Source organism: Chrysemys picta, chromosome 19 (assembly GCF_011386835.1).
Source record: "Chrysemys picta bellii isolate R12L10 chromosome 19, ASM1138683v2, whole genome shotgun sequence".
Lineage (NCBI taxonomy): Eukaryota > Metazoa > Chordata > Testudines > Emydidae > Chrysemys > Chrysemys picta.
The window spans coordinates 5,313,346-5,334,420 of record NC_088809.1 but is presented as its reverse complement, the minus strand read 5'-3'; the positions used below and the strand labels follow the sequence as shown (position 1 = coordinate 5,334,420).

General features: G+C 38.1%; 1 protein-coding gene across 5 annotated transcripts; it reads right to left on the bottom strand.

The window, feature by feature from the left end:
- Nucleotides 1-204: 204 nt before the first annotated feature.
- On the bottom strand, nt 205-20,857 carry RPS6KB1 (ribosomal protein S6 kinase B1). Of its 5 annotated transcripts, none has more exons than XM_008178806.4 (15): nt 20,632-20,857; nt 16,649-16,698; nt 15,173-15,293; nt 14,776-14,844; nt 14,190-14,337; nt 13,637-13,694; nt 12,528-12,628; nt 11,144-11,234; nt 10,847-10,937; nt 10,097-10,204; nt 9,415-9,477; nt 7,561-7,638; nt 5,772-5,879; nt 4,181-4,293; nt 205-3,605 (listed from the first exon to the last, which is right to left on the bottom strand). In XM_008178806.4, the coding sequence occupies exons 1-15, from the start codon at nt 20,701-20,703 to the stop codon at nt 3,368-3,370; spliced, it is 1,509 nt and encodes a 502-aa protein (XP_008177028.1). In that variant the 5' UTR covers nt 20,704-20,857; the 3' UTR covers nt 205-3,367. The 5 variants fall into 5 exon arrangements, 3 of the variants coding, with proteins under 3 accessions (XP_008177028.1, XP_042713843.1, XP_042713844.2); XR_010593970.1 differs by having other exon boundaries at nt 2,186-3,605; nt 12,470-12,628; nt 20,632-20,846; XR_010593971.1 differs by having other exon boundaries at nt 3,446-3,605; nt 10,097-10,292; nt 12,470-12,628; nt 20,632-20,846.
- Between the last annotated feature and the right edge of the window lie 218 nt (nt 20,858-21,075).

The window sequence follows — 21,075 nt, the reverse complement described above, 5'->3', positions numbered from 1 at the left end:
CCCTCTTGATCTGAATATGCACTCTTCCATGACTGTTAACAGACCAGGAGTTACTCATTTATTAAGGAGACAAACCCAAGAAAACCAATATCTCTAGAATTAGAGTGGACACAAACATTAATGTCTGTTCTCCAGAAATTTAGCTTTTCTTATAGGAATACACACTTTAATTAAAAAAAAAAAAAGGATATTCAAGAGAACAGGTGACGCATTTTTATCTTTTATTACCAGCTAATACCAGGATGACATTCAAATGTCAGATGGCACAATTAAGACAGTCTCGGTAGGAATTATTCCAGCATTCCCAAAATTACAAAATTCAGTACATTAATGGAATCAAATGTATGTATGTATCACTCCTTCTATAGAGAAAGTGTTCCACATCAAATGGGAAAGAAAAAAATGCTGGTAACACAGCCAACCTATAAGTCTTTATAGTTTCTAGAATGAACTGCAGAACAAAATAGCCCTCTAATTTAACATCTAGTAAAAAAAACTGAATCTGGTTCAAGTTTAAGATTTAATACTTTTACATGGTTACCCACAGCAGATATTAACCTCAGTTTTACTATATTTTTGTAATGCTACAAAAATCCTATAAAAGTCAAATGATAGCAAAATTTTCAGTGATTATAATTAAAAAAGCACAGCTTGTAAAAAATAAAAATAAGATTCTATACTCTAAAGAAAAATTTAAGACAATTTTTGAAATGAACAAAAAAGCACTTGTTAAGCTCTCCAATATTCAATGCACTCTGTATACTAGCATTTGTCTGAAGTAGCTATACAGGAGTTAGAACTCCACTCCCCTTAAAAGTTCATGACTATTAATATTGACACTAATATATATATATAAAGAAGATCTATGTCTGATATTTTTACAAATAAATACAGGATAAACCATATTGCATAGTGTGTGCTTGCTGTCTGAGTCACACTCCAAAAGTTTCACAGTTATGGTAGGGTATTAGACTCATGTCTAGGCGATGAAACATTTTTAATAGTACATGAAATTTACTTTTAAAATAATAAACTGGATATGTAATTAAGCAATGAACTCTGACAAACAACTCTTGCCATTCTTGCCAGCCACACTAATCAATTCTATTGGATGATTATATCCAGCCAGCCACAGCACAATTGTTACTTGTAAACAGGAGCAAGAGATAATTGTTTGGCTTTTAAAAAAAAAATCATTGGATTTTGGTCTTTCATATCACTTCTGCTATATTTAGTAAACATGTTTGGAAACCTCTATAACAAGTGGCACAAAGCAGATACTGCTTGAAGTGATGCCTGTTGCAAATGTGCTTTATATGTATAGAGTGCAAGGGTTATGATCTCAGTTCCACAACATGTCACCAATGGCCCCGTAAAAGAATGAAAAATGGCACTCTTCTTCCAGTACAATTTTTGTGCCGACGGTGCTGGCAAACTCGTGGAGCTTTATTGTTACCATAACTTGATTTTCCTTATAAAAATGAAAAACAGACCACCACAAAAGGCTCCTCAGAAAGAAAACTGCTAATAGTAATTTTGCTAATCATAAGAAAATTAAAAAGTCAAGTACTGATATTCGCATTTTATAGGGGGATTAATAAGATTTCATTCAACCCTACTGACTTGCAAGTTGTAGAAGGTGGTGCCTCTCTGACTGGATTCAACGTGCTTATGAGAGTTTTATGGCTTGGATCCTATGGCTCAAGAAGATTCACTATACACAGAGCAAGCAGAATTTATAAAGAGATCGCTACTGTTATGAAACACCAGAAGTAGACTTTGCAGTCAGACTGAAGATAATACAACATGAGGCAAGCGAAAAGTGACAGGACTTGTATGCAGTTGCATGATCATTTACACACGCACGCACACATCATACACGCACTCTAACTAGGGTAAAGCTCTGCAGATATTAACCCTTTCACCAGCTATGTTCATGGAAATGCTTTCTTTAAGGCAGGAAGTATTTAAGTAAGGTACAGTTACCTTTATTTTATTCTTTGTACCTGTAAATCATTTGTACAGATTTAATGACAATTTCAAGAACATAAATAGTATCTTTAGAACATGTTTCCTAAATTAAGTTGCTAAAGTTCTGACCCACTGTGGAAGACATTCATTGAAAGGCCAATACTTTTCTCTCTCTCTCTCTCTTTTTTTTTTTTAAATACAATCAGAAAACTTGTTGCCCCAGCACAGGGGAAAAGTTACTTTAATTTTTGTGGAAATGTGAGACAAAAACCATACAAAAATCCCTCTAATTCTTACCCATTAGTTGAAAAGCTTTTATTCACTTATGACTCGTTGAACTTGTAGATGTTCACTGTGACAATGCATTCCCTGACCCTTGCCGTCTGATGGATTTTATCCTGACCTGTTTAGATGGATAAGAATCTGAACATGTTCAGCTGTCTTGAACCAAATGACTGGCATACAAATGAAAGGCAATTTTTTCCAGTGAAATGTCTGCCAAAGACAATGGTGAAATATGCAGGACATGTGTGCAGCCCATGGCTTCCAGTTAAGCCTAGAACATAGCAGCATTGCCATTTGATTAGGATTGTTTTTTTTTAGAAATACAGATGATATAGATATTTTAGCTGGGTAAGCAAATAAGACAATTCTCTCCCTCCTCTTACCCCCAACAGCCATGTAAGTAATTAACAATGATTTCTTTACCAATGTACTGTTTCACCAGGAGAAGAAAAAGAACTAAGTGAATCAACCTTTTCTTCACACCAACAAATAATTGTTTTAAATTTTGGGATACTTTCCATAATGAGCTGAATCAAAAAATCTATTTGAAAAATATATATTTATATAAAAAAAATTCATTAAGTTGTTTGCACGTGAAACATCAATTGTTAAGTTTATCTTTCATCTTTGATTCCACACCATTGTAGGAAACAGCTGGACCAAGCTTGCATGCTAATTAATCCTCAGACGCAAGAATTATAGGCATTTCACACTCTGCCTAGTGAAAGGGCTAACCCTTCTTGACACAATCATGACTAGACAGTGATTCTGGAGCAACATCCTACCCTTAATACTGTCAGTTTCAAGCTATCAACCTGAAAAATCCTTGATAAGGCGAGCTGATGTCACTGGGAATCAGTTAGCTGATGTGCCTAGAGTTCTGCAATACCATTTTGCTTAAGTTTTTTTATGCACCATTGATTAATAGAAAAAAATCCATTTGTTTGTTTTTCTTTTCTTTCCAAGTCGTTCTGTGCAATGACTCTGATACTGTCACTTTTAAAAAGTAAACCATATGAGCCCTCACATTTCAACTGGCAGGGGGCTTATGTCCATCATTCTTTGTTTTTCCACCTTTACAGGTTTAAAAAAAAAAAAAAAGGTTGTGTTGTCATAGATTCATGCGCAAGTGCTCTGGCCGTTTGGAAATCATGGGAAAGGCTTGTTTTTTATATGGCCCAGAGTTTGGTTGTCGTATTGGAAGTGGTGCTGAGGCCTCGCCACAAACTGTCACATCCATTTGTTCTATTCCACTTGGCTCCACTGGATATTCCACAGGTGTCTGCGTATTTGGTGCACTGGCTGAAGCACCTCTTCCCCAGAAATCCCCAGGGGAGAACTTTACAGGGCTTTAAGACAAAAAATATAAAACACTTAGCATTCAGGATACATGCGATGCTAAGACATTTCCTTCACACTGCAAGAACTGGAGCATAAATGCCTGTTCATGAAGCGTTTATTAGTTTTTGCTTCCCCTTCCCTGGTTTGAGAGAAGCATGTATCCGGGCTAGTTCCTACCAAAACTCACTATAAACTAGACACACTGACACTAGACTTTTCTCATTTGGCATTCACCAAGTAACATGCTTGTAGGTATGTGGAAGAAGGGAGATTTTGCGCTACTCTCATCATGAGCAGCGCAGGAACATATAGAGGATCCAGCAGCAGTTTTAGAGGATGGTGTATTGAAGTCACCAGAATGGCAGGATGTACCAATAATGTGTATCAGGCAGATCAGTGTTTCCCGTGCTGCCAAACATAAGCTTGCCTGCAGGGAAGCTGCTTGTAAAATGTGCAGAAAGCATGTTGTGTTCAAAAATAAGCACCCTAGCTCTTTCAAAAATATATATATATATATTCTTAATGTTTTTATAGGAGATCATTTACAATTGATCACTGAAGAGTAAATTGTTAAAAAAAATACCTGACTGGTGTCCTTGGACTGCCAATGAATCTGCGAGGTGATCGAATTTTTGGTTCAAAAGAAAACTTCTCTTTTACGCTTTCAAGTACGGATGGAGCCACATACGTAAAACCCTGAAAGACAGGAATAATTTCATTGTGATTGGTAAGAAAGGTTTATTTATGACATGGAATCACAGAAATGTAAGGCCGGAAGGGACCTCAAGAAGTCTGCTAGTCCAGCCCTCTGCAGTGAGGTAGGCCAAGTACACACAGACCATCCTTGACAGGTGTTTCTCCAACCTCTTCTTAAAAACCTCCAATGATGGGGATTTCACAACCTCCCTTGGACTCTTATTCCAAGGCTTAACTATCCTTCTAGCTAGAAAAATTTTCCTAACCCAGACATCCTAACCTAAGTGTCTTTTGCTGTAGATTAAGAACATAGACATGAAGAACAACTGATCACTATCCTCTTTGTAACAGCTCTTGACATATTTGAAGTCTTATGTTTCCCCACAGTCTTCTTTTCTGAAGACCAAATGTGGCCAGTTTCAACTTTGCCTCACAGGTCAGGTTTTCTAAACCTTTTATCATTTTTGTTACTCTCTTCCAGACTCGCTCCAATTTGTCCACATCTTTCTTAAAGTGTGGCACCCAGATCTGGACACAGTACTCCACCTGAGGCCTCGCCAGTGTTGAGCAGACTGGGATAATTACCTCCAGAGACTTACATAAAACACTTCTGTTAATATACACCAGAATACTATTAGCCTTTTTCAGAACATCACCACATTGAATCATATTGAATTTGCAATCCACTAGAACCCCCAGATCTTTTCCAGAAGTAATTCTGTCTAGCCAGTTATTCCCCACTTTGTAACTGTGCATTTGATTTTTCCTTCCTAAGTGTAATACTTTGGACTTGTCTTTACTGAATTTCAACTTGTTGAATTCAGACCAATTCTCCAATTTGTCAAGGTCACTTTGAATTCTAATCCTGTCCTCTAAAGTGATAGCAGAATGACCTAAGAATGGAGGTACTACGACTCCTTAATTCCTTAGGTGGGGAATGCAAGTGTAATCCCCCTCCACGGATATAGGCAGCGTGCTTGGGGAGCCAGACATTGCTGTTCAGATTATAGATCCATATAAGCAATGCTCAAAGACAACGTAATTTTGATCTACATTGTAACCACTTTGGACATGGTTCTCTCTGCATTCCTACTGAAGTAATAAGCAATTTCGCTCCTACTGCAATTTAGAATTAGTGTCCATTTTACTACAAAATGTTAACAAGATTCCCTTTTTAAAATCTAGAATCTTATCGTCCTGTGTAAAAATGAGGCTGTAACCCAGCCTAAGTAAATATCAAATGTTACAAGGCAAAATGGCCAAAAAGAAGCTACCCTTCTGCAAGGAGTAATATATTTAAAATTTTGATGTATTAGAACTTGTCTGACACAAATAGTTGTCACTCTTATAAGTGGTAAGATTCAACCTTTTCTTTCCAGAGATGGAAGGAATTCACCTGAAATGTGCTATACCATTTCCAAACAAGAACACAATGTCTCTCTCCAAAGTCAACACACACAGATCCCTGGCTCACTTACCAGGAAGACCCGGTTGGCACTTTCACTGAGAGTTGAGTCATCTGGGCTATCAACAGGTGTCTGACGTGTAAACTTTGAATCAAACTGGCTCACATCCTCTTCGGATTGCTTTGCAAAAACAAAATGATTAAGGGTTTATAATACAGATATCAACCAAATGGCTTAGCGGTGATCAGTGAAGCCTCTGGATGGAGTTCATCCCATAGGTTTTTGGCAGAGCTCTGCTGTAGTAAAACCTTGGAGAGGAGTCGGAATCCTGCCGTTGCCAGTGGGAGGTCACTATGGGCACTGACACTGAGAAATAAAGGCAAGGGGGAGGGGCAAGAATTATGGATCAAAAAGGAACACAAAATTAAAAAGATGCCTTTAAAATAATCTCAAATTACAACAGAAACAAATGCCAGTTTCTTGTGAGAGCTAAACACTGGGTCACTCCCAGTATGGAAGTTACACCAGTTAGTCTACTGGAATTTCACACACTAAATAATCCAGCACATTTTCATAGAAGCAAAAATGCTTATCTTGCTAAGCACTGAAAGCATTAATTGAAAAAATGACTACCAAGTAACTGTTTATTGTTCAGCTGAGGAATTGAACAGATTTTTCCAATGGCAGTTCTCCCAATTTATGTCTTCTCACAGATCCCTGAATGATTGTTGAAAAATTTAGCTTCACAATTGTATAGAGATCTTGCCTTACTTTAACAATCTGGTTAGTATAACTGATTAGCAAACCGCAGAATTTGCTGAAATTATAAGATGCAAGTTCAGTCATCTTGTACAGGTGACATTTTCATAAATATGAGCCTTTTTTTGAACTGCAGTCCAATAGATTAGTGGCTTGGGCCTTATTAACAATATTGCCATATTAAGATTAAAATTAAATGATGCTTGTAAAACTATATGCAAGATAAATATTAGTGAAGTAACACTCAAGATGTTGAATAAAGTGACTTGATTCACATTTTACTGAGTGACTATTTAAAATTTTAGTTTCAGTCAAGTATTGGCTGCATGTTTGATGCTTAGAAACAAATTCAGAAGTAAGAATTGCACCTCTGAGTCTATATAGCCAGAAGGTTACAAATAAGAGGATGTAAAATTGAAATGGAACTGTTCCACTTCTTTCACACTCTGGGATTAATGGAAAATAATCAGTAAAACTAAGAATGAAGAGTCTACACTGGCTCTGTACAGTAACTCACTTAACATCCTCCCGCTTAACGTTGTTTCAAAGTTACATCGCTGCTCAATTAGGGAACATGCTCGTTTGAAGTTGTGCAATGCTCCCTTATAATGTCGTTTCGCTGCCTACTCTGTCCACTGCTTGTAAGAGTCTGTGGAAGGGCAGCGACTTTACAAGGTAGCATTGCAGAAGTTCCTCTTCTCCACCTCCCTCCCAGCGCTTCCCCCGTCCTTAGGACTTTCTGGGAGGGGAAGGAGCAGGGAAGTGCTGCATCTCCAGGAAGGAGCGGGGATGCAGCTGCTCCAGAGAGGAGGTGGAGTGGGGGTGGGAAGAGGTGGGCCTGGAGTGGAGTGGGGACAGGAGTACCAGAGACTGAAGTTGTTTCAATTAAGTGTGCAGCTTTTACAGTACTATGAGCAGAGGTTCTCAAACTGTAATATATGGGTCAGTTTATCAGAGTATAAATCCATTATAACTGAGTAGTTACAAAGGTAGCATGACAAGTACTTTTGAATTTTAGATCCAATATGGTAAGTCAAAGTTTGAGAACTGCTGCTAAAAGGCATACAAGGAACAAACAATTTACTGTATTCCCGGTACATACCAATAATGGTTTAAAGGGAGGTTCCACCTTCCGAGCTAGCAGCTCTTCCCAGTTAATGTGTCTGAAGAAAGGGTGAGCCTAAGAAAATTCACAAGAATGAAAAAAGTATAATTGGTCTTCCTCGCAGAAATTAAGAATGGATATTTGTTGACCTTGTAGATAGGAAAATGAACTATATTTTCTAATGTTCATAAAGCAAGCTAAGATGAGAATATCTGAGGAATAAGAAGCTAGGTCTCTTCAGACCTCAACTTTGGGCTCCTTTCCTTCTAAAACTGTAAGTACTTCAAGTGCAGCATCTATTATTTGTCCTACAGTGCTCTATTAGAATAGTCATGAATTGCTTAAAATTGTCATTGAAAAATTCTTAAATATAAACTTTCAGTAAAATGTGTGATTGTATCAGGATTTCTTCATGAGACTGTCTCAACCTAGCAAAATAGTTCTAAATTCACAGTTCTTCATTATGTACATTTATCACTAGCAGTGAAATAGTGGATTAAAAGAAAATGACTGGGAATTTCATTTGCCTACACATCAAATCTGATGTCATTCTATTGACTGAAAACGTATGAGATGCAGTAATACCACGGTCACTCGATTGTTTATGATTTCAATGTGATAGTACATATGAGCTTCTTAGGGATATTACATGCCAAATGTATTTAACTTCATAGATGCAAAAATCTACTACCACAACCAAAGACTGGTCTGTATGTATGGCAGATGTATTGGCTTTTTAGAAAATGACACTTTCTAAATAAAGTCAAGTATCAGAGGGGTAGCCAGGTTTTTCGCTGTCTACAGATCCGACTAAGAGTCCTGTGGCACCTTATAGACTAACAGACCTATCGGAGCATAACCTTTCGTGGGTGAATATCCGACGAAGTGGGTATTCACCCACGAAAGGTTATGCTCCAATATGTCTGTAGTCTTTAAGGTGCCACAGGACTCTGTTGCTTTCTAAATAGAGAAATTTAGGGAAATTTGCCATCTTTTAGAACATAAGGATGACTGACGATTTGTGAGAGCTTCTCAGTACCTGACATCTTATCTTCTACTATAACTTGCTGGGAATGGTGAAATATTGCTATTCTGCACATTATGCCTATTGTCACTTTTATGCATATGTAGGCTTTTGGTTTTACTCATTATTCTTTTAGTTTCTGATCTGATAAAGTTACAGAAGAAATTAACTCCATATTACGAATCTAGGTGATGTGCCACGCACATCTACATCTCTTGAAAATATTTCAGATTAATTTCTAATAGCAATGTCATAAAATCTGACAATTAACCATAGAACTATTAAAATATGGAATGATCTGAGTTGTACAGGAGATGTTTAAATATAGCCACAAAACCCAACCTGTGTAGGCCTGGGACAAGCTTTAAATAATTTTGTAGTAGATGAAATAATTGAGTTACATCTGTTTCACATTAGGAGTGCAAAATGTAACATCTTTCCTGAAAGACTCTCAACCCCAAATGCCTGTGTCGGTTATTCACCAACCCACTAGAGTACCACAATGTATCAATTTGTTCACTGAGTAACTGATAAAGAAAGGGGGACATGTAGGAAAGCGAAAAAAAATTGAGGGGGAGGAGAGCAATTAAATCCTCAGGACCCCATCCTTCACCCCACTAACTGTTTCCTTGGGCCCTTTATTACTTAGATAGCTATCTAACCCTTCCTTAAATTCCTCAGAGGAAACATTTGACTCTTTGTCTAAATCCCTGCCTCTGCTCTCACTGTGCTTCAGAGAATGACATTCTACCATGACTATTCTTCCTGGACTATCCTTGAATCTTGATTCTCAATAAGATAATCAAGAGAAATTAAACAAGATCAACCTGAACTTCTCCAGCATCTCCAGAACCAGCTCCTAGACGTGAGGCAGCATTTCTTTTTAGCAGCTTAGAGGAGAAAAACACCAAAGAAATAATTTATTGAAATGGTTAAACAATGTTTGAAGAGTATTTCTACTAAAAATCATTAATAGAAACACTTTACATCTGTGTTAAATATTATTTGAACTAACCACATAGTAGTTACTGTACAATGAAATTACAATTTTAATATCTTCCATTATTGTATGTGTGCTGTTGTAGACATGCTGGTCCCAGAATACTAGAGACAAGGTGGTTAAGATAATCTCTCTTATTGGACCACTTCTGTTGGAGAGAGAGACGCTTTTGAGTTTACACAGAAGAAGAGCTCTGTGTAAGCTCGAAAGCTTGTCTCTCTCTCCAACAAAAGTTGGTCCAAAAAAAGACATTATCTCACCCACATTGTTTCTGTTAACAATCTTAAGGCAGTTCTCAGAACAAACAACTTTAGAATTGTTTTCTCAAACAAAGCATTATTTTCTGCCTCATGCAACTTGAAGACTGAACTGAGCTCCATTAAAAGATTAAGTTGATTGAAATATAGTAGCACTAGGATTCACCTGGGAAAAAGCAGTACAGCAATATTGATCAGTATGTTTCTAATATCTGCATATACATATAGGTTTAACATTAATTAAAACTTTACCTTTTTAAGCAGATCTCTGGCTTCTTGCGTGAGGTAGGGAGGCAAGTTGAGTTTACATTTGAGAATCTTGTCAATGGTTTTCTTTCTATTCTCCCCAGTGAACGGGGGCTGAAAAACATCATTGCAGTGTGAAGAAAACCACGTGAAAAACCCTAGCACAGTCGTTCTCTAACTTCATTGCACTGCAACCCTGCTCCTGACAAAAAAAATTACCACGTGACCCCAGTGCCCAGTGTTACTCCAGAATAGTTAATATTTTAAATAAAAAATGCATTACAAGCAGGGCAATTGCATGGGGCCCCATGCCATAGGGGGCCTGTGAAACTAAGTTGCTTTGGCTTCAGCCCTGCACAGCGGGGTTCAGGCTTCAGCTTTCTGCCCTTGGCCCCTCAGAGTCTAATGCCGGCCCTGCCTAGGCGACCCCATTGAAATGAACTTGTGACCCACAGTAACTAACAAATACCTGTTCAGCTCCCTTCATTTGCATATATGGAACAGGGCTAGTTTTAGCCACTTGTGAAACAGGGTTATAATTGCTTCAAATGTGACTTCAAAATATTTGCTTGGGCTATTACAGAACAGCCCAAGACCATGGTTAAAAAGGTTTAGCCATTTTTTTAGTTAGGTTTCTTACCAGCAGCTGATAGAAGTACATACATATCTATCTATGCCTACACCTGAATGATCCAATGAACTTCAGTAATTAGTGATGTAGAATAAAATGTATGCAGTTTTTAACTGTGCACCTACTGCTCCAGTCAGCATGTCATACATCAATGCCCCCAAACTCCACCAGTCCACAGCACGATTATGCCCACTTCTCATCAAGATTTCAGGGGCCCTAGAATGAGAAAAATTAGAAATATGAAAGTATTTTATTAAATACTCAATTACGGCTCAAGTTTCAAGTTTTTAAACATAATCCACATTTATAATCTGAAAGTTCCATAAATAACTGGACATATTGAACCATCAGTTAAAAAAGGTAAAATTTAGCCATTACCCCCAGACCAGAGTAATACTTTTCTGTTTCATCATGCAGCTCACATGTATTCTATTGTTCCACAGAAAGTGTGTGTGACTGTTCCATCATGAATAGATTCTTTACATAGTCCGAAGTCTGTTAGTTTTACATGACCTGAAAGAAATAAAAGAAAACATCTAATTCTAAAATCACTCCAAATTCTGAAATGGATTTACATGCAACTCAACATAAATGTAATTTATAAAATGGACAGTGCAAATATGTCTATTGTCTATAGTAACAAAACAGGACTCTTCCCAGTAGGCATCAGAGTCTTCTTCTATTGATCTGATAAGATTGAAAAATGACAGTCATTTAAAAAAAATCGTTGAACTGTAGTTAATGAAGATACAGGCTTATTTTTGCATGAAAAAGGGTTGTCATTCAGTGGAGAGGAACAAAAACACAGCAAAGCCACCAAGAGAATCTCAAAGCCATGAAAAAAAATGGTTTCTTCATGTTCTGTTCTCATCACTTAGACCTGTAGAAACTCACAATAAACGAATTGTTCACATCTAATTGCAACCCTTCTACTAGTTAGGCACAAAGAAACAGATAGATCTAAGTAGCAGCCTCCTGACTGTTTTTATATGAGCTTATTCCCATTCATACAGAATCAAGTTGTTGATTATTTGCACAATGCAGTAAGTTTTTTTTATTAATCATATACAACTTTTTTACATATATGCAAACAATATATCTCTAAAAGACTGCACTGCTGCCGAGATGAAATCAAGTCACCTAGTCTTATGCTTACTCCAGAATTTAGAAACCAAAATCAGTATCACAATTCATTTCTAATTTATAACTTTCACTCTCCAGAACCACTATGCACTAGTAAACATTCACAGTCAGTGAACACCTTGCTTAAAAGTAGTCTTTTAGCTCTTTAATGCTAGGATTTGCTGGCACTAATCAATAGTGCTGCAGGCATTAGTGCTCAACACACACAGAGCTTTGAACTTGCTTCTACGATCAAGTAAAGTGACAGTTTTTTTTAATTGTTTCCTATTAAAAAGCTACATCATCAGTATTAGCATAGTTATTTGTAAACATGAAAATTACAGCGCAGGTTTGAATTTAGATATCATGCATAGATGACTCAGCTGCATGAGAATATCCCACTAATGAATAGAACAGTCTTCAGTGGGTTTACTCTAAAAGTCTTTTGCCCCTTCCAGACCAATTTGTTCTGCCACTTCCGGTACTAAAGTGCTGTAACTTCTACAATGAACGCCATGCCATGACTAGAGGTTAGCAAATGGCAGCTACTTGTATGGGTGTATCAGGAAAAAAGAAGGATAACAGTAGTAACAGTTTTCTGAGGTAATTTTATATTATGCTGTGACCTGTGAGAAAGGATTTTGAGAGGATTATTGGCTACACAATTGTTTACTATATTTCCACCTTGACGATTAAGCATGATATTTTCCGGCTTCAGATCTCGATAGATGATTCCTTTTTGATGTAAGTGCCCCAAAGCCATTGAGATCTCTGCCAAGTAAAAGCTGAAACAAAAGGGATTTGATACAATTAAACTCATTCAACCACACAAAGCATCTTAAGCACTAAAACAATTATACTTGCTAGTACACAGCAATGATTCCTTGAAAGTATAGTTAGATGTGCATCACAGAATAAATTAGTAGAATAATTATGCTATTGAGGTTTATTTGCCAAAGGGCATAGGGACACGATGGAACAACAAAATTACACCATCAGCATTAGGTTAATTTGCTTAGTAGTTACTCTGTCTTGAATATTTTTGTTGCGATCTGAATTTGCTAGTCATTAAGTCTGGCTCTAAACTGATGCCCTGTTCTGGGAAGGAAGAGGAAAGCTCTGCATTGCAGTGCTCTCTGTAGCATACAGCTGCAATCCTATATATACATCTGAGCTGTTCCAAAACACTCTCAGCATATGTTGTGGGAAGATGGAGCAATCATCCCCTCTTGTGTGCTGTGTAAAGCCGAATCAAGAAAGTGCACTTCATTTACCTAGGTCAGGTGTGAAATGTAGCTACTGAAAAGGCTCTCTAAGAAGAATGATCATTTACACAGAAGTTCAGTTCTTTCTTCACATATGTGCTCAGAAAAAGTAGGATAAATACAGTAATTACACCACTTCTAAAAGTGAACTGCAGTCAACAGAAGCTACAAACTTTTACGCAAGGTTTTGAACATTTCTTTCATGCAGAAGGTACCTAGAAATTCAGGTGTAAGCTGCCATTCCCCACCAACTCAAGTGCATCCCCTCTGCAAGCACATGCCTAAGTTCCAGTAGAATATAATGACAACCTTCAATAGGGTGGGCAGTGAACCTTCTCACAGACTGTAATGCCATTCCAACACTAGCTGGTCAGAGATTCAGCAGAGTAAGATATACGGAATAGCCACCACCTCCAAGAAAGACTCATTGAACTGCGTAGCTCACTAAACTAGATTATTAAAATACAGTTGTATGTTTCTCTCTTGAATTCTACTAAGCCACAAAAGTGCCAATTTTCTTTCACATACCAGGCTGTGTCTTCCATAAAAATTCCTTCTCGCTCTAACTGCATAAATAGTTCTCCTCCTACAAGGGGAAAATAAGATGTTAGAAGCAAGAATCCATATTTCTGCTACTGAAAATACATTTTTCATTTCTAATCATAATTAAAGAACTATACATTCCCTTATCAAAGGATAGATGATGGAATTATGCTCTGCAGAAGACTAACACAACCCTGGATTAAAAATGCGTGAAAAGTGGGTGAATATTCACTTAATACAGAAAGTATCAATTAGGAGTCAGAGGAGGACCCTGGAGACAGAATTCCTGGTATATGATAATTAGAAATGCCCCCTCCTTTACTTCTCTGTAAGATATTCTTAACATCCGTTTTGTTATGCAGTTTATATAAATTGAGTTATAGGTTTCACATTAATTATGAAAATGTGCAGAATAATTTAAGTCAACTATGAGTGCTTAGCTGGGATTTTATAAAGGGGAAAAATAAGAACTTTTCAGATTCTAGATTAAATAAGGGATTCTGAAAATCTCCTGTGTAGCAGAATTAAATATACTGACCACTGAGATACTCAAGGATGAGGTAGAGTTTTCCACCAGTCTGAAAGGCATAAATTAAATCTACAATGAAGGGATGCTTCACTTCCTCCAGGATATTACGCTCAGCTTTTGTGTGTGCTGTATCTTTTGCATTCCTTACAATCATTGCCTACAGAACAAAGAAAAATGACATGACAGCAAAGAACATGGGATTCCTAAATGAGGCAGAATTCTACCTAGAGTTCTATTCCCAATTTACAGAAGTCTCCACATAATTGTCAGTCACAATAACACTGAGTCAGCAACATGATAAAAAAACTGCTTAGTTGTTCTTGCATTATTGTTAAATATGAAATCACACTTATGTTTTTAAATTAATTAAAAACAGAGACCAATTGTCTAGAACCACACAATAGATGTTAGAGAAAATGTGATAATACATATTTCAATTTTAAATGGACATAAAGATTAATTTTAATACATTAATGACAAATGTTCAATCTTGGCACATTAGAACAATTATTATATAGTAATTACATTGCAAAGGGGACCAAAAAAAACCACCTTTTTTGGATTTGAAACCAGCCAAAAGTGAAGACCAAGTTACCTTTTTAAGAACTTTCATGGCAAAAATTTTTCCAATATTTGCTCCTGTTACTTTTCGTACTTGAAAAACCTATGGTACAAAAAGTAAATAAATTACTTACAAGTCACAGTGGCAATTAGAATTCTAATATATACTTTAAATTCTTCTATTACCAACTGGTGATAAAGTTGTGCAACTGATCACAAATCACTAAAGTCAATTTTGATCAAATGCATTGCCAATAGAAAAGAATGGTGATTTCATACTGGACACTGGTCTGCATCAGCTCATTGTTGCCTCTGGAAAGGCAGAATTTTTCTGGAAACATATAGGACATATAACAGGGAGCCAACAAGAAAATTCTTTCATTGCCTCCAGTGTAATGGATAATGGATTTTCCAAGATGAAGATTTTGTACCTTTCCATAACCACCTTTGCCAAGTACACGTAGTAACTCAAAGCATTCTGGTCGTATCTTTTCTGGACCTCTGTTTACACTAGTTTCCGAAATCTCAAATTTTTCACAATGTTCCACGCCACTGAATAAAGACAAAACAGTGTATTACAAAATTAACTCAAGTTAAAGAAAGAATAATCTTGCAAATTTCTCTGCAGAAAGCACATTATATTCACTGGCACAACTGACAGTGTGCTTAGGAGATGTCCAGAATTGTAACACCAGGAATTCTATTAATGTGTATGTATAGCGATGAGTGGCAGCTTGCATCATGCAGAAATTTGGAAAGTTTCTAGGATTCACAGAGTCATGCATTTCCTGAAATGACATTTTATAAAAGTGTACATGTTCTGACGACTGAAACAGGAACCTTTGGCAATTAAGTTAATTGAGGAGCATTGCTGCGACCCTTAAAATAAAAATTAGGTTTATAAATTCCATTAAAAGTTACAGGACTCCCAGGTGTGATTTGTAGGGTCATATTTACACGATGAAAGTCTTACTACCTTGCAAAAATAGTAAGGTAAGCTAAAATATGGTTCAATCTTGCTAAAGTAGAGGATTAACCCAATACTTAATGATGTTTCTAAATTATGCTAAACCCTGCAAAGTATAAGTCAGTAACACAGTTTGGTCCTGTCTATGCTGACAAGATTGAATTGTGTTTTAGCTGTGTCACTACCATGTTCTCACTGAGTCTTCCAATATGATGCATTTTCAGACTTAGCCCCTAAGCAATCAAGATAGTTTTAATGAGACTTAAGGGCAGCAATGTTTTCTAGAAGACTTGAAGTCAGAACTCCTGAATTCTATTCACCTATCTGGCACTGGTTTGCTATGTGAACTTGCAAACACCAGAACCTCTCCATCATTGTCAGAACCTTCTGTAAAATGGAGATAATATCTACCACTTCACGGGGGGCTGCAAGATTTCATACAGTGAAACTGTTCAAACCAAAGTACGGTAGTTTTTAAACTTTCCCCCCAGAAAAGTAATAAATCGATGTAGCCTATAATGGAGTTTATAATTAGTTTTTTAAAAACAATATTAGGTTTGACATATACTGGTTAGGAACGCATGTTATAGCATCTTCCAGGAAAAGCCATGTTTAAATGCGTATTCAGGAGCTTAAGGAGTCTAAAGTCCTCTGCAATCTCTTGATAAATTGGGTTTTATAAAAGTGCACTATATTAACAACATTTAATATATCGGAATGAGCCTGATTACAAATAGCATTCAAATAAAGTAAAAGTATAGGGACAAGTAAGATACAAAACGTAAGACACTGCAGATTGTTGCCAATTTCTCCATAGAATTCTTTTGTTACAAGATATAGCTATAAAACTTGAATTAATTTAATTAACTTTTCTATTAAATTCAAGAAAAACTATTTGTAGTTATGAATATTATATAAATGTTTTCTAATAGGAACTTACATTTCATATTGGCCAACTCCTCCATGGTCCATGCTTTCACTTAACTGACCCTGGGATGGAGGGGGAGAAAGTTTAAAAAATTCACTACAATAACACCATAACTGTAAACAAAATCAGTGAGTACTAACAGTAAGCTTTGTTTAAAAAACAAAAACATGTCACGGTCTGACTGATTTAGCTCTAAAATTTGTTAAACTGGCTAAGAAGCCATATGCAATAAATTATCAGAAGGAAGCAATTTGTATTATAGGCTTTCACAAAACATTTACAGAGTTCTGCAGAAAAATTGCAAAATTCCCAAGGATCCCACAACTACAGCAGGGGAACGCACTACTTTTTAGCTAACTGCAGTTATCTGATTATATTTGTACATGCAGCAATGAATCCAACTCCAGATAAATCTTGTAAAAATGCAGTGGCGTTTCAGTTTTTATTTTTACACCTGCATTCATGTAAGAATTTGGTGAACAGGACTCAGACATAAAATGGCTATCCTGTACAAAGGTTTCCCCTAAAGAATCTGACTTATTGTGGAACCAGATGACTAAAGGAACCGGAAACAGATATAGTGAATTAACTGTGAAATTCTAAAGAATTAGGGAAAGGAAGCCATATAAAGGTCTGAAAGTTGCAGTTTTCATTTTTACGTTGTAAAATATTCAATAAGTAAAGCCCTATGTAATTCACGATATTGTGGATCCCGCAATATTAGGCTTCCACTGCAATTCTGGTTTTAATTAGCTTACTTTGCACAGTCCACAATTTTGCATACATTTTGAGGTTTGCAACACACTTTCCCCCCCATTAGTACAGTACTTTCCCCATTTATCCAAGCTGATAGTAGCGGGGCTCCTGTTGTCAGCCCTGCGCATTAATTACTATAATATAGTTGCAGCAAAATGTCTGTTATCAAAAAAATTAGCAAGCATAACAAGACTTGAATGTTTATATTACACTAGCAAATTTTTCTTAAACAAATAGGTCTTCTCTGGCTTTTCCAAATTACTGCAAATAATAATGGTCCATTATTACTTTTCCATGCCTTGTCTGCAACTCAGCCGCAATTATTTGACAATCATACCGTGATTCAAGTTAGGAAAGCATGTTATACTGCCAACCACACTGCTCTTGTTCTGTAAACAGAGGCTTTCATTTTCCAAGTCTCATTTTCAACAGCATTACACTTTTTTTTTTTAAATCTGTTTTTCATTCAAGAAGCCATGGGTCTTCCTTCTTGTCATCTCAGACAACCAAGCATTTGAAGACTAGTGGTATTCTAGCTGGACAGTCTCACTTTGGTTTGCATTTACTGTCATTTGACTTTCTTACAGATGAGAGAAATATTAAAGCTGCTGTTATATTCAATAAAACTCCGTGGCAACCAAGAACTGTGGCTTAATTGTAATCTCCCTAGTCAGAAGTAGTCTTGTGGCAACTTCATTTCCTAGGTTAGCCGTATCTGTAGGCACACCTGTAACAGCATTTGTTCTTGTTCCTGCCATGATAGTTTTTTGGAGTGAAAACTTTCCAGCTGCAGTATTACCTAGTCTAATGTAGCTTCACATCCAGCTCACATTCAGTTTGATGATTTCAAACTCTCAGTTCAGAGATGTGTTTCTGTTCCTCAAAGTTACACACTATGCCACCTGGAGGTAGCTTTCAGTAAAGCTCATGCTTTCCTGTTGATCTTCCACCCTCAAATTATTTGCTCGTGTTCTCCTCTTTGGTTCTATGTTTTGCTTTAAATATACTAAGTCTACAGTAACTCTACTCTTATTTATTGTTCAAAAGCCTTATTTTATTGCTTTTTTCCCCTTCTAGTGTTACTAATACCGAAAGTGAGAGTAGTCATGAACTGAATTTGATTGTCCCACTAGTTTGTTCATCCTGCCCGAGAGCCAAGTTTGCTTGTTAATGGGCATTAACTCTAACGGAAATTGTGCTGCAAATATTACCCACATTTATGGGAGAGTACAGTCATAATGGTTGATGATTTAGGATTCTCTGACTCTCAGTCCTTAGGGTTGAACTTTTGGGAACTCTAGGACCGCAATTTGCTCACTTCCATGGACCATCTGAGACTGTTGGCAGCCTTCAAGGTGTGATCTGAGGGACATTTTTAGCCAGGCATTTTGTTGGTTACTGATGTTACTCCCAGGGTCTTTTCTTTAAAGTTGAGAAATTATATTGGCTACAGTGAGCCAGCAAAATAATGTCTTTACTGTTTTTAAACTATTGACACTGAAGGACATCAAATAAGCTGTGTAAAAATACTGTAAGCAATGGCTGGTTTCAGACTGTAATGGTACAACCCTAAAGACACAAGATCAAGAGCAACATCAGATTGGCAAGGTAATAGGAGCTTGACATAAGGTGAGGCGCTCAGTTTATTTTGGAGAGGCTGTAACATTCATCACTCTTCTGTACCTGGTATTCACTATAAACTTTTTACAGTTCAATGCCTGTGCACTTTAGTCAGGATTGACAATTCCCTGGAGAAAAGTAGTTTGGCCACAGCACTGATAAATACCATCTTAAACCCGGTTTAAACCAGAAAACTGGTAAAAACTAATTGCATCAGTGTCCAGCAAGTTCAGGAACAAATCTGGTCAAACTCTGGATACATCCATTCAAAAATGGATGTATGCTTCTAACTGCTTAAGGCTTCAAACCTACAACTCTGCATTATTGCAGTTTTCATATAACCAAATGTTTCTGACTTTTATCTGTACAATATTGAAAACTGAAATGAGTCATGACATGTATGACTTCCTTAAGAAAATACTGAACCAAAATACAGACATTCAGATGTTCAGTGTTATAATTACATATTTACTATTGCAACCACTGCAGTTTTACTTTTTATTTGTAAAACTCTGAATTAATCTATGAATATACTGCCTTATATAACCATAATTTGAATACCTAACAAACAATAAGTGTAATATGGTATGCATTAACAAAATAGTTTTTAAAGCAGAAAATGCCTTAAACTGGGACTAATTAGTTTTTCCTAGGGTAGTAAAAACCACCTCTGGTAAATACCATGCCATCTCTGACTTTAGATGTTAGCACAGAAGTGATGATTATAAATTTTCCAATATACATTAGCATTTCTGGGCTGATCTAACGTGTGGGACACTTATGTCAAACTATTTTGAACTGAAAATAAGTAGTTCTGGGTTGTGTTTTTTTTTTTTAATTATATACTAGAAAAGGTAAAACAACCCACTCATTCACACGTAAAATCATCCTCAAATTTAGCCTGGCATATTATGGTAAGTCAGCTAGTAGGCAATCACTGACAATTCTTAGATCAATAAATCTATGCTTAGAAAAAGAAATCATAGTTACTGAGTTACTTAAGATTTGATCCAATTCAAATTTATTACCTTTAGTACCAGATTGAGTCCTACGCTATGGGGAAGTTTTATAACTACAAAGTCCAAGCACGGGACAGATATGCCTCCTGCTATAAATGCCCCGCAGCAGCCGTGTGCAGGTCTCAGCCGCCACCTCAAAAGCCGGGCGGGCGGGGAGGAAACCACAAATATGAAGGGGGAAAGGAACGTGTCGCCTGAGTGGGGCACATCGGCGTTAAAACAAACCGCTACCCAAGCAGTACCTGCGTAGGGCTAACGTCGGGGGACGCGTCGCCCACCCCCAGAGCGGTGCCCCCCGCGATGGGTGGTGCAATTGCCACAGAAGCAGGCAGCAGCTCACCCAGCCAGGACACCTCGCTCCCTCACCAGGCCGCCCCTCCTCTCCCGCTCGCTAGGCCGGCCCCCGTCAGCCTCCTCAGCGCATCGGGCCCCTCACCGGAGCGGACCCGTCTCCAAGCCCGTCGCCCGACCGGGTGGGTCTCCCCCTCGGAGCCCAGGTCGGGCCGCTCACCGGACCAGGCCGGGCCCCCCCGCCCTACCCCTGGCGAGGCCCGCCCGCTCCCTCTCAGCCCCTCGCCGGCTCAGGCTCCCCCCTCTCACCCCCTCCTCCAACTCCTCGTCCGAACCCGCGTCTTCGGGCTGGTCCAGGTCAATGTCGAACACGCCCGCCATGGCCTGGATGCGAGCAGCGCCTCCGCCGCCCCTTCCGCGCTGTGCTGAGTCCGCGGGGCCTGGGCCGCCTCATGGGCCCGCAGCCCCTAACGCCGCCACGGCCGCCATCGCCGGCTGCCAGGCTTCAGCGCGGCTGCGCCCCCGCCCTGACTCCGTCTACGGCGCAGGCGCACGACCCAACCCGGTGACCGCAAGGGACCACACTGAACATGCGCAGAACGCACCATGGCGTGCGACCTCCGTTGGGGCTCGTACTGAGCATGCGCAAAGCTCGCTCGGCCGCTTGCTTTACTGGCATCGAGCATGCGCAGACTGCAGATTGAAGCTTCTCGGCTCGGTGCAGGCGTATGACGTTCACTGAAGCCTCCACCA